The sequence below is a fragment of the Monodelphis domestica genome, chromosome 2, assembly GCF_027887165.1.
Source record: "Monodelphis domestica isolate mMonDom1 chromosome 2, mMonDom1.pri, whole genome shotgun sequence".
Classification (NCBI taxonomy): domain Eukaryota; kingdom Metazoa; phylum Chordata; class Mammalia; order Didelphimorphia; family Didelphidae; genus Monodelphis; species Monodelphis domestica.
This window is the reverse complement of record NC_077228.1, coordinates 256,739,244-256,753,596: the sequence shown is the minus strand read 5'-3', so window position 1 is coordinate 256,753,596 and position 14,353 is coordinate 256,739,244. Positions and strand designations below refer to the sequence as shown.

General features: G+C 35.1%; 1 protein-coding gene across 2 annotated transcripts in view; it reads right to left on the bottom strand.

The window, feature by feature from the left end:
* Positions 1 to 278: 278 nt before the first annotated feature.
* USP43 (ubiquitin specific peptidase 43) overlaps positions 279 to 14,353 on the bottom strand; it is a 162,082-nt gene continuing 148,007 nt past the window's right edge. For both annotated transcript variants that reach the window (XM_056817514.1, XM_056817515.1), the window contains exons 13-15: positions 9,609 to 9,767; positions 6,510 to 6,674; positions 279 to 2,933 (exon numbers count right to left, since the gene is read on the bottom strand). In XM_056817514.1, coding sequence (XP_056673492.1) covers positions 1,837 to 2,933; positions 6,510 to 6,674; positions 9,609 to 9,767 — 1,421 coding nt within the window. In that variant the 3' untranslated portion in view covers positions 279 to 1,836. The remainder of the gene's footprint in view (positions 2,934 to 6,509; positions 6,675 to 9,608; positions 9,768 to 14,353) is intronic.

Sequence of the window (14,353 nt, the reverse complement as noted above, 5' to 3'; positions counted from 1 at the left end):
TCCTTTTGCTCTGCATCACTTCCTGGAGGTTGTTCCAGACTCCATGGAATTCCTCCACTTTATTATTCCTTTTAGCACAATAGTATTCCATCACCAACATATACCACAATTTGTTCAGCCATTCCCCAATTGAAGGGCATTCCCTCATTTTCCAATTTTTGGCCACCACAAAGAGCGAGCTATGAATATTCTTGTACAAGTCTTTTTATTATCTCCTTGGGGGACAAACCCAGTAGTGCTATGGCTAGATCAAAGGGCAGACAGTCTTTTAGTGCCCTTTGGGCATAGTTCCAAATTGCCCTCCAGAATGGTTGGATCAATTCAAAACTCCACCAGCAATGAATTAGTGTCCCTACTTTGCTGCATCCCCTCCAGCATTCATTACTTTCCATAGCTGTCATGTTAGCCAATGATTCTTAAGGTCTTTCGGGGTAGTCCTTGTCGGTGTGTGCAGGGGAGAGTAAGTAAGCTGTGTTTAGATTGCCGCCATGCTTACCTGGAAGTTGATGATCCCTCCTAATGAAGGAAGATATTGCTTTTAAACCCACACTGAAAAAATTTTTTTCAAAGGCATGTTGTAGTCATATTATACGTATAAGAAGAAGAAGGTTCTTAGGGGCATAGTATGGACAAAAAGCAAACCCATTAGATAAGTGCCATTAAAAATTTCCCATTTCCCTTAAGACTTTGCATTAAATTCCTAGGTTCCCTGGGATTACCATTTGGTTGCTCCTAATTTGAGTTGATAAGCCGTCTTGGAAAGTGTGGAAACTCTGTGGGAACTTGCTGGGCGAGAGTGTATGACCCACCCAAGAAAATTCTCAGGGGAACCAAAATAACTCATATGTTAATGATCAGACACAGCCTAGACCACCTTCAGAAAAACAGAAATTATTTGGTACCTTGCTTCTTAAGAAATAGCATTGTCAAATCCCAGAAAAAATTCACACAGATACTTGCCAGATATGGGCAATGATTTATGTATACACTCAAAACAAGATCAATACCTATTAGCTCATATAAATACACCAAATGGGCTCTTCTCATGATTCATTGAGACAGTTTTAAATAACATCGTCCATAGATTTTATTGTGAAAGTAAAAATATAAGACTGTTTTTCCTAATACCAAAATAGTTTTCTAAATAGTAGGCTCAAATGATTTAATAAATTTTTTATATATTAAACATTCTTTAATATCATTTCTCTCCAACCTCTCCCAGACTCATTTCAGTGTTGCCTTGTATCCCAGTATAACATTAAAAAAGCAAGAAATGTTCCTTGATATGTCTACTTGTTTAAAAGATTTACAAAAAAAAAGAGGAAAACTGAGAGTAGCACCCTTAAAATTATATTCCTAAACATTTGGGATTATTGTGCAAGGTATTGTCATAAAAGAAAAAAAATTACTATACTATCTGCTGTCCTATACAGCCCCCTTGTGGTGTGAGGAAATGAAGGCATCCTGTCAGACACCTTAAAATGGGGGATTTGGTTTGAAAAGGTGCTTCCCTAATCCTCATCATATTCTTCTTTTTAAAATTCTTATCTTTTGTCCTACTAACAACTCTAATACTAAGGGGCAAGGGCTAGGCAGTCAGGGTCAAGTGACTTGCCCAGGGTCACAGAGCTAGAAAGTATCTGTGGGCAGATTTGAATACAGGTCTTTTTCTCTCTAAACCTCACACTAGATATTCAGTGGTATTCTTTGTTGTTCAAATTCTATCTTGAAGGCCCAGTTCAAATCAATAACTTGATTTAATTATAGTGATATAAAATAATTTGCTTCCCCAAACAGTTCATATTATACAAAAACCCCATAACATTACAACTCTTGTCACAAACTGGACTCAGGGACTATTTTTTTCTGACCTAAGGCAATAGTGTGGTATTTCACTCTTTGAAAGGCACCATTAGAAGTCTGTCCTTCAGGCACCTGCCTGTGCAATGGATAAGAGACGCTAGCTCTTTGGAACCAGTTCACTTGTTTGGGGAGCCTGAAGGAGCTATGGGCTTGACTGACACCCTTTTCTGAGAGGCTCACCCCATCCTTTGTCAGGATTTCTTTATGTCTGCAAGGTGACATCTTATTCCCTTGTTCTTTATCTGTATTGCTCCATTTGCTACTTGATGGGGAGGTGAAAGAAGAACTGATAGAAATCTCTGAATTATTACCCTTCTTCTTGGGCTCTTTCTTCAAAACAACGGATCTGAGAAAGGAAAACTTGCTTTGTTGGAGCAGTTCTGACTCAAGATTTCTTTCCTGTGTTTTAGTCCAAAACTTGGCTGAGCGTCTTTCATTATTATCTCTATTCACCCCAGAGAAATTTCTGACATTCAGAAAATCCTTGGGATATGGTAAACTGTTACTCATATGGTTGTTTCCATTACAGTTTGGTTTGCTTGAATTGCTCTTTGCCCAAGTTGGCTCTTCAGTCCCGGCTGATTTTGGCACAGTCAGAGGAACATCAAGTTTTGGGGGAAGCCTCATCTCTTGACTCAGGCTTTCTTTCAGTTTCTTGGTTCTTTTTAGAGAATCAATATTGCCAGTAGTTAGGTACTGTTTTTTAAGATTATTAGAAGGGTTCATCATAGTACCCTGCACCTTCCCACCTGTCCCCTTGCTATCCCATTCATCATCTGTAAAATCTCTTATATTTGATTGTATTGATGCTGAAACATCTGCCTCCTTAACAGCACCGGTCATCATCACTGGAATGATTGAGCGATTAGTGCACTTGGGTCTTCGTCCAGATTCTAAATATTCCACCAACTCAGCTGACTGATGCTTTGTTCTATCTTTGACTCCCAAAGACCACCTGAGGGGCATGGTCTTAAAAGCCCCATGTTGGTTTCTTTTAGAAGTGGCAGGTTCCTTCATACTGCAGCTTCTGCCTCGATTGTTTCGCACAAAAAGCTTTGACTCAGACTCTCCTGAAAACAGAGATTATGGGTTGTTAGTGCCCAAACCACATTCCAGAATCATTGAGAGTAATCATTTAGTCATCTATTTCTTTTCAACTTCCCTCAGTATTTAGTACAATGCTTTGCTGTTAGTAATTATCGTTGATTGACAACTCCTAGAATGGAATGCATTAATTGAAATCTTTCAGTTTTTCAGCAAGTCACAAGGCAGGTCAGTATGAGGGAACTTTGTGACATTCTCTGGCACCTGCAAGCCTTGATTTAGCCTGTCTTCACTCAGAGAAATATACCTCCTACTTTTCTTTACATTTCCCCTCACATTTCTAAACTGTTTTCTTTACTTTGAATTCCCACAAATACTGTGGAAGGTCTCAAACCTATCTGCCTCAGTTTCTTCATCTATGAAATGGGTCTGATAACAATAGCTCCAACTTTCCAGGGTTGTTATAAGGATATGAGATCATAACTGCAAAGTACCTGGCACATACCAAATGCTATATAAATGCTAGTTACTATTGTTATTATAAGTTTGGTATAAGCAAATAAATTTGGCCTATTGTGCTTGTAAAGTTATTAGAATGATCATACCTACTGACTCAATAATTCTACTGGCAGGAATATATTTGAGCTACATTTGTTGTTATTGTTTTTTAATTTTATACTATCTGTTTAAAGACAGCAAAGCATTATGTAAAGCTGTGGGGAAATGGACCAAATAAATTGTGGTCTATTAATGTAATGGGATATTATGAAGTAAATAAAATAAACAAGGTAAATATAAAACAATGTAGAAATATACTTCAAAATGAAGAATTAAAAAGTAGGATCAGAAGAACAGAATTCATGCTAACTATGAATTCATAAGAGGAAAAGTGAACAAGTAAAAATGAATAAAATCTTGATGGAGAATTAAAGAAAGTAGCTAAAATGTTATCCCATTTTAGGCATTTGAAATTAATTCAAGTGTAAATAGATTATAAATGTAAATAAATATTTCATATTTAAATTCTGATACTGATCAGTTGGCAGAAAGCATGTGAACAACATATGCAGACTGGGATAATGGGGCTCTCTGGGAAGAAAAAGCCAAATCTTATGGTAAATATTTACAATAGATGATCTTTATAAAACTTTGTTATGACTCACAAGAGGGCAAATCTAAAAACTAAAGGTAGCTAATTTTTACATGACCCTAGTCTGCAAGGATAATGGCTCATTCTTTTAAATTAAATAAGTCAGTGGATTAAAAGCCAGGCCCAGAGACAAGAGATCTTGGGTTCAAATCTGACCTCAGACTCCAACTGTGTGATCCTGAACAAGTCACTTAACCCCCCTTGCATAGCCCTTACCACTTTTCTGCACTGGAACCAATACATAGTATTGATTCTAAGATGCAAGGTAAAGGTTGAAAGTAAATAAAAAATTATTTTAAAAGCCCAGTTTCAGGAGCTTCCCATGTTGCTACATGATCATCTAGATTTGCCTGAGCTGCTGTACTGCACCAAGGCACCAATGTTAGCCTCTTGGTACTGTAATCTTGGATCATTTACTCATATTAAAGCTCATGTTCATTTGATCCCCTTCCCCTCTCTCCAAAAGCTATTTATTGTATTTTTCTGTGTCTTATTTTGAGAGGGTGAAAAACCAGCAATAGGTTAATATAATTTGAGTCTTTAAGTTTTTAAAAATCATGATGTCATTGGTATAAAATGAACTTTTATAAAAATAATTTGATGTTAAATGCTGATAGATTATAATTTTGCCTTAATCTTCAAAATGAAAAGAGTATAATGTTGATCCCACACCACTGAACAAATATTTTCAAACAAAAACTGACCTAAGAATTGCATCTAACATTCAATATTAAAAACATTGATTCTAATCAGCTTATAATATGTAATATGTCCTTATCAAGGAAAATATTGGAGAATGGTGTCTAGTTGCTATCACTGTATTCGTTGCAGATTTAAAAGATTTAAAAAGCACAAGAAAATATTTTAATATGTAAATGTTTCCAGAGAAACAATATCTGGTTGAATAAGCAATTATGAAATTTCCCTGTGACTATTTGAGCTCTAATCTAATCAGTAAGTATATTAAAATTTTTTTATCAAAACTTTTAGTTATAATAAAAAATGAAAAATTTAACTGAATCCAAAAAAGGGAAGTGACTTTGTCCAAAGTTATGCATCAAGGCAGTGGCAGCCACTTTTGATAGTAACAGTATTCTGTAAATATACAGGTATCCTCTTCCACATCTTGGGGGTTAAGGGTGTGATGTACCTGCAATCTGCAAAAATCAGCATAAAATTTTTTTTACCTTCCCTTTATACCTGAAAAGAAGTCTGAAGTTTTTTTTTTCTTTTACAAGGTGTCTTCACAATACTTTATGTGCATTTACGAGTTCCTAAACTCAAAGATATTACTACATGTCTAGCCTTTATGTATTATCTACTGGCTTTCATGTTCTTTGCATAAACTTTCACTTTTAAAAAGAAATTACATAAATTTATGGTAATAAAAGAGAAAATATGTTGATATTATATAATACTATACATATGTTTTATGCATTTCTGAGTTTCTAAACTTTTTCTGTGTCATCTCTTGGCCTTCATATGTTGTTATCTGTCGCTTCCACAGAACTCCCCCCAAACTCCCATTTAATTTCATATGCCAACCCATAATATATCAAGACCACAATGGGAAAAGTTAAAATGTGGAAGGGATATCTGTACATAAATGCATATCACTCTCTATATACACAGATGTGTAAAATATATCATGTCTGTAAAGTATTTTGTCCTTCACAAATTTCTTCCATATTCATTATTTCATATGTAGTACAATAGCTTCATGGCCCTAGTATGATGAGGATTGGCCTAAGTGTTCAATAAATAATGTTGTTTATTGCTAAGAAATGATATTGTCTCTTAATGACAAACTTATCCAAAGCCTGGAGCTGCATTCAGACTCCAGGAAGATTTTTCATTTTAAGTGAGAAAAATTAGGGTGAATTAAGAAGGAACATTTAAAATAAAATATAAGATTAGAGTTGGAATAAGATTCTAACAGTTAAAGAATTGATGATAAAAGTACAAGTTAGAGCACAGAAGGCTTTTTTTAAACTTACTCTAGTCTTTACTAAAGTTGTTTAGGTTCAGATAGCTTACTAGTTGCATTTTGATAAAATATCAAGGAGAAGAAAATAGAGTTCAGCTTGAACAGAGAACCCACTTGAAATCTCAGAAAATCACTTGTAATAAGCCCTATGATCAAGATTACTAAATTACAGATTTTAGAATTGTCTTTCTTCAAGGAAAGAACTGAATTATTTACTTAGTACCTACAACTCGTCAGGCACCATGATAAAAGCATTTTGTAGTTGAGGACTATTCTCAGCACTCTATATACTGCACAACTTGGGGTCATTTATGGCAGAAAAAAACCTTTCTTTTAAAACATGAATTTTGTAATCCTAAAATTAGTAAGTAATAGCAACATCATAAGTATAAGAAAAGTCATTTATACACTTCATATATAAAGACATAACACCAATGATTTTAACAAAAAACAATTAAAATGGACCTTTTTCCTCTCTGGTAGAGGCTTTGGAGAAGACGGGAGAATCAGGTATCTTGGAAATGGAGTCAAAGTTTGCAGAATTCCAAGACACGAGGCTTTTTCTTTGGCTGCTATTGTTACTCCTAAGCCTCATAAGCCAGTGATCAGACATGGAAGAGCTCATGGAACCTATAAAGAAAACACAGACATGGCAGGTAAGATCTTAGCACCTTAAGCAAAAATCTATGAAATCTGAGAGGGGTATCAAGGCAGAAAAATGAAATACCAAGGGAAGGAATAAAGTGAGCCATCATTTTTCTTGGAAACATTTATTTGGGTTTAGTAGCCAGTATGGCATGTATTAAATTCCTGCCTTTTATATATCCTGCCCAAGTTACAACAATTCACTTAATCTCTCTTTCTTTCCTTAAAAAAAAATGTATATAGTCTAAATTCCAAATTCTCTCTTTCCTTCTAGACCATTGAGAAGGGGAAATAGTATAGTAACCATTATATATGTGAAGTCAGGCAAAAAAACATTTCCATGTTAGTCAAATTTTTCACACCAGGAGTCTCACATACTAATGAAATGATATATTCTGATCTCAATCTCCCACTGTATGAATATGTATTACCTAGGATCTGCAATATGAAATTGGTAGCATTTGATTAATATTTTTGGAAGAAAACATATTCCTAAATTTACCCTCAAATGCTGATGAGAAGTGAAAACTTTTACATGCATCTCTCACTAATTCAGGACTGATGAATCCCTAATTTTCTGAAATTCATAGGAACCAAAGAATCTCAGAGGCTACTTAGTCCAACTTGTACTTAAATATGAATTCTCTCTACAACTTTTCCTACAAATGGTCAGTATTGACTTGAAGACTTGTAGTAAAGAGCAGCCCAGCAGCATCCAAGTGGATTGTTTCTGAAGTGCTCTAATTAATAGGAAGTTTTTCCTTATATCAAGCCTAAATTTCCTGTTTGCTACTTGCATGTCACCAAGACACATCCATCTAAGGCAGCTGGTTTGCCCTTGCAGTCAATTCTGTATTCCCCTAAACTTTACTAGTAACTGGCACACATGTCTCTATCTTGTCCAGTATTAAATGTTTTTCAAAAAAAGTATAACTACAAAATTCCCCTGATAAGTCAACTTACAAGCCTGTCTAAAAGAGAAATGAGATTGGGGGGCAGCTAGGTAGTTCAGAGAGCCAGGAAGTCTTGGGTTCAAATATGACCTCAGATACTTCCTATTTGTGTAACCGCCACTGCCTAGCCATTACTACTCTTCTGTGTTGGAACCAATACATAGTATTGATTCTAAGTTGGATGGTAAGGGTTTAAAAAAAAAGGAAAAGAAAAGAAATGAGTCTTTTTCTTGATGACATCATAATGGCAGTTCCTTTTCTAGATATTCAGAGAATCATTAGTGTCATGGCTCTAGAACGAGAAGGGATAGTAAAGGAAATCTAGTTCATTTTTTTTCATTTTACAAATGAGAAAATTAAGAACTTGTAAGGTTAAGTAATTTGCGTATAGGCAGTAAATGACAGTGCTAGAGTTCAAATCTGGTCTTCTTACTATGAAAATGGTGCTCTTTCCACTACAACATACTAATGCCTCACTAACCATCTCTTTAATGATATAGTTTAAAATTCGGGAGTTGGGGACAAAAATTGAAAGTTTGTTGTCTAAAGGTTGGAGACTTTATTTTTCCCTGAACTTCTCTGAAAATGGGCACATTCTCTATATCAGACTGCTTACCATTTCAGGGAGGGGTGGGAAGCAGGAAGTAAAAATGATAGAATTTGGAATTCAAAATGTAAAAACTGAAATGTCAAAACATTGTTTTTACATGTAATTCGGGGGAAAATTAGTAAAAATAAACAATAAAAGAATATGTCCTTTGGCATTTTTTGTGTTCTCTACAATCTTTCAAAGAGTGATTCAGCAATCAAATCTATAAGTTCTTTTAGTACCTTTTAGGGACCTAGTGACTAATCTTCCATTAACCCCAGACTCTTAATTGATGCAACCATAAGGTCACCCTAGATTTGTGGTCAAAATCCCAACTCTGATCTATTTGAGTAAAATTTGAGTAAAATGAGGGTTCTGTCCTAGAAGATTGCTAAGGTTCTTTTCAGCTTTGAATCTCATGATCCTATACGAAAATTCTTTCAAAAATTGTCCTTCAATTCTTTAACATGTTTTGCTTTGTATTAAGCCATATTGTTTCTGCCTTTGGGTAATGAGTGTCTCCACTGCACCCTACCTTGAAATTCCTATTCTAGGGTGGTGTGTCAGAAAGGGCTGACACTGCTAACACCCCAGTTTAACTCAAGGATAAAAGAGAGAGATGATAGAAGGGTTTTGCCCTTCTTCTGCATGGAGAAAAAGCCTGGGATGGAAGCCAAATTACCCAGTGAAGTCTCTGGTTTCCATATAGGCTCAAAGAAGGTTGACAACTAGTGGTGACAGACAATGGCTTTGATGGCATGTGGCTGCAACTTTCAAAGCCACCATGTGTTGCCTGAGTCATGACTCTTCATTAGGGGTTTTCTTGGTAAAAGCACTGGAGTGGTTTGCCATTTCCTCTTTAGCTCATTTTGCAGATGAAGAAACTAAGGCAAATGAGGTTAAGTGACTTGCCCAAGGTCACATAGCTAGTAAGCATATGAGGTCACATTAGAACTTGTCTTCCTGACTTTAGACTGAGACCTTTTTTTTTTTAAACCCCTACCTTCTGTCTTAGGATCAATACTATGTATTACTTCTAAGGCAGAAGAGTGATAAGAGCTAGGCAATGGGGGTTAAGTGACTTGTCCAAGGTCACACAGCTAGGAAGTATCTAAGGCCACATTTGAATCCAGGACTTCCCATCTCTGGACCTGGCTCTCAATCCACTGAGCAACCTAGCTTCCCCCTATTAGACCCAGATCTTTATCAGCTACACTTCTTAGCTACCACCAACTTACACTCTTTAGGATTTTTTCAGCCTTTTTATATGCTTCCTCTTTCAGATCTTTCCATTGTATAGGTGTACTACTTCAGGAAGAGAATGAAATTTTAGGCTCATCTCTTTTCCCCACACCCCCTTGAAGAAGATTACAATACCTCTCATTGAGCTGCTGGCTGACCAGTCAGGGATGATGTTTCTTTTCTGATAAAATAGAATGTAGGCTCCTCGGGTGCTGACCTCCTCTTCTGAAACAGGCTCTACTGTGCTGTCATCATAACTATACCATTGGCCATCCAGTGAATTTCTGCAATAGGCTGTAAATTTCAGAAGGCAAGATTAAAACTGTATGCAGTCATTGTAATAGGCTGTAAAGTATAAAATCCCAACTCTTCATTACTGTTGATCTTAGAAGCAGAAAGGACTTCTTCATCTGCACAGGGCAAAAAGGAACTATGATTCTTATGAGAAAAGAAAATAGTTACTATCTGGCTTCAAATCTGAATTTAGTATGAGAAAAAAAGAGTAAGTACTATAATTTTTAGATATATATGTATAACCCAGACCGAAATGTCTGCCATCACTGGGAGGGAAAAGGGAAGGAAGGAAGAGAGATAAGTTCAATCATATAACCTAGGAAAACTTGTGTGGAAATTTGTTATAACATGTAATTGATAATAAATAGATGAAAGAAAAATTAAATGCATGCATAAATGGTTATTTTGTGATCATTCTTATAGACACCCACATTCTGGAAGCTTTTGGCCTTACTTTTGATGAGCTGTTCCAGATAAGGTACAGTAAGTTAAAAAAAAAAGTGTAAAAGTCCCAGAATCCTACTCTGATGCCTCATAGCATAATGTAAAGGGAACAGTGGGCTCTAAGAATATTATTCTAAGAATGCTATTCAACCTCCAGAGAAATAACTGTTGGAATCAGAATGCAGATCAAAACATATGATTTTTTGCTTCAGTTTATTTGGGTTTATATTTTAGAGTTTTGGTTTTATGAGTATTTTCTTACAACAATGAATAATATGGAAATAGGTTTTGCATTTGCATACTATTATTATATCTTAACATGTGCCATACCTCTTGCAACAAGATCAAGAGTGTATCTAGTCATTTCAATGGTGATTATTTAGTATGAATTCCTATGTTAACTAAAAGAATTCATTAGGTAAAAAAAAGATATTATGTTAGCTTTCCAAGTCACGTGACCAGCAAGATGTCACTTTCTCTCAAAAAGGCATTATGTGCCTAGAAATAAAGCAATTATAGCTACACTTACAGGTGGTAAAATGGAACTTAACCAATACAGTAAAATCCTATGAAAAATAGTGCTAATTCAGCATCTTTTCCTTACCTGCCTTCACAGCATAATCAGTCAACCTTGGGATCCCCCAGTGCTGCTGAGACTCTGGCAGAACATATCCTTGCTTTCTCCCATGATACAAAAGTAGTAAATATTGATCCAGCTCAGTTAAAAAGGGAAGGAGAGCCAAGGGAAGAATTGGTAGACTTCTAGTAAAGGTGTAAAGGAAAGTGGACTAAAATCTATCTAGAACCAGTTCTGTCATCCTGCAAGAGGAAACAAGGCAGGGATCCAGATCTGCCCAAAAATCATGTATCTCTCAATGGGAGAACAAGAAGGAAGTTTTTGAGAACATATCCAATTAGCAAAGGAGATGACTTGGGAAATATAAAGGCTAAAACACCAAAGGTGATTTTAAGAGAATAATTTCCAATAAAAAAGGTCAAAGCACACAGGTAAATCAACAGAAAAAATCCAAATACCACAAAGATGAGCATATTCTTAAAGAATATACAAAAATCTTTTAAAAAATATTGCAACAGAAAGAAAACCAGCATCTGATGAAATGCAGAGAATCTTGTGGACTTCCTAAGAAAGCATAGCAAAACATTTTGAGATGAAAAATATAAAAGGAGAAATTCAAGAGTAAATAGAAGAGGGGGCAGCTAAAAGTGGCTTAGTGGATACAGAGCCAGATCTGGAGATGGGAAATCTGGATTCAAATTTGGCCTTAGACACTTCCTAGTTGAGTGACCCTGGGCAATACATAGTATTGATTCTAAAATGGAAGATAAGGTTAAAAAAATGTAAATATTAATCAGAACTTAAAGACTTCTCAATGAACTTAAAGAGTTCTTAATTTTAGAACTCTTAGAGTTCTAAAAGAATTTAAAAGTTCAATAAGCAATTTAAAAAGAAAATGGATTCCCAATGGGCATTCTGTAAAAAAGTGAGAGATTAATAGATTTGGAACAAAAATAATTAGAAGAAAATCTGGTATGAGAAATGAAATGCAATGATCAAATAATGCATGCATTTTTAACAAGCCAAAGTGATTGACTTTGAAAATAAAATGAACAAAGATTACTTAAGAGTTATAAGTTTCCTAGAAGGTGACAAACCAAAAAATCAGAATACCATGGAACAGAAAATAATACAAGAAAACCACCCAAATTTATGACAAAGAATGCTATCTACCTCCAGAGAAAGAACTGTTAGAATTGGAATTCAGATGGCAACATAAAATTTTTCACTTATTTATTTGAGTATATGTTTTGGGGTTTTGGTTTTATGAGATTATTTACTTATAAAACTGAATAATACAGAAATTACAAAAGTAAAGGTGGGGGAAAAAATCAACCAGAACTCCTGAATACCATAAAAAAGCATTACTCAGAGACAAGGCTAGCAGAATGCAAGCTTTGGAAGGTTCCAGTTATTCAGTTAGTGAGCTGATATTCTTTTATTAAATGCTTCCTATGTGCTAGATACAGTGCTAAGTACTAGGGAAACAGAGAAAGAAGAAAGTCACTATTTTCAAGAAGTTTACATTATAATGGATGATACAATAGGAAACTAGGTATGTTAAAGATACATACAGAATGGGTGAAAGTTAATCTCAGAGATGAAAACTGTCAGATGAGGGAAAATTCTTCTGAAGGTGGGGTTTAAGCCACATCTGGAAGGAAGCCAGGGAAACTTAAGAGGTGGAGATGGGTACAGAGAGCATTCCAGGCATGAGGGATAGCCAGTACAATGGTACAAAGCAGAAAATATAGGATTATGTTCAAGGAATGTGGCAAATCACTAAGAAGAAAAATGAAAATAAAAACAACTCTAAAATTCCACTTTATGCCTATTATATATTGGCAAAGATGACAAAATGGAAAATGACAATTGTTGGGGAGGAAGTGCTATGGAAACATGGGCACATCTATATTCTTTTGGTTGAGCTATAAAGTAGTCCAACAATTCTGGAAAGTGATTTGGAACTATCCTAAAAAATATGACTAAACTCTGTACTCTCTGACCTAGCAAAACCATCTTTTGGCTTTTACTCCATCTAAGACAGAGGGAAAGAACCCATATAAACAAAGTAATCAAAGAAATAATTTTTGTTTTACCAAAGAAACGGGAACAGTTTGTTCATATCCCCAGTACCTAGCATTATACCTGGCCCACAGTAGGTACATAATCAAATTATTGTTGGTTGATTTATTGAAACAAATAAGTGCCCTTTATTTGGGGGATGGTTAAACAAATTATGAAAATGGAATAGAATAACACTGTACTATAAGAAAAAATGAAAGGGATAGATTCAGAGATACTTGAGAAATATGAAATGATACAGAGTACAGTGAGCAGAACCAGGACAATGATTTATACAATAAGAATAAAAGTATAAAAGGAAACTTTGAAAGATTTAAGAATTTTGATCAATGAAATGACTAATGATGACTCAAAAAGGCTGAGAATAAATTATGCTTTTCACTTCTTGGCAGAGATATGGTAAGAAGTACTGAAAGAAATATAGCTTTTCAGACCCAAACAAAGTATAAATTTGTTTTCTTGACTGTGCTTATTTGTCATAAGAGAGCTTTTGTTGTTAGAAAGGAGATTGTTGTTGAGAGAAAAGAAGGGAATTTTGATGAGGGTAGGATAGAAACCCACACCTACCCACCCAAAAAGATAAGTGTCAATGAAGCATTAAAACACACACACACACACACACACACACACACACACACACACACAGAAGACAAAAGAATGAAGCTCAGATGGGGACAAACAGAGTAGTGTTGGTACTACTGGGTTAAATTTAATGTCTACATTTTAAAAATCTTTTTAATAGTCAGTTTTACATACAATATTCTTTTTTGTACATGTTAATGTTTATTTTTGTCAATATTTTGTCAAGTTCAGATTAAAAACAAAAGGAAAACTTTGGGGGGAAAAAGAATACTTAGGAAGAGACCCTACTGGATGAAGTCATTCTGATTTACAGATAAAGTTGAAAAGATCTCACCAGCAGATTAAAAAAAAACTATAAAGATTTTAATAAGAAACTCTTTTAGCCATCAAGTCAAGTAGCAGGATGTTTAGACATTCGCATTCCAGTTTTGGATGAGCTTATAGAGATAGAAATGGAACCAAAAAAAGGTCAAAAGAAGTCAGGAAAAGTTTCTGGGAGAGATTAAGCATATATAAAGGTGATCTGTAGCGGAAACAACAGAATTGTGGAGGCGTAAAGGGATTGACTGTCAATCTATCTAAAGGAATGGGAAGACAACAAAAGAATGGGGAAAAAATTTCAGATCCTATTAATAAAATCAGGCAACTAAAAGAACCACCAATTACTAATTTAGGTATCTACTTCCTTTCCAAATGAAAATTTTACAAGCTTAATTTACACATGCATCAAGGGCATTCCTGATTAAGGTATAATAGACTTTGGCAAGTTCTCTCTCTCTCTCTCTCTCTCTCTCTCTCTCTCTCTCTCTCTCTCTCTCTCTCTCTCTCTCTCTCTCTCCTCTCACACACAAGGATTTGGTTTAATTTAAAGGAATTATTAAATGTTAATGAATTGATT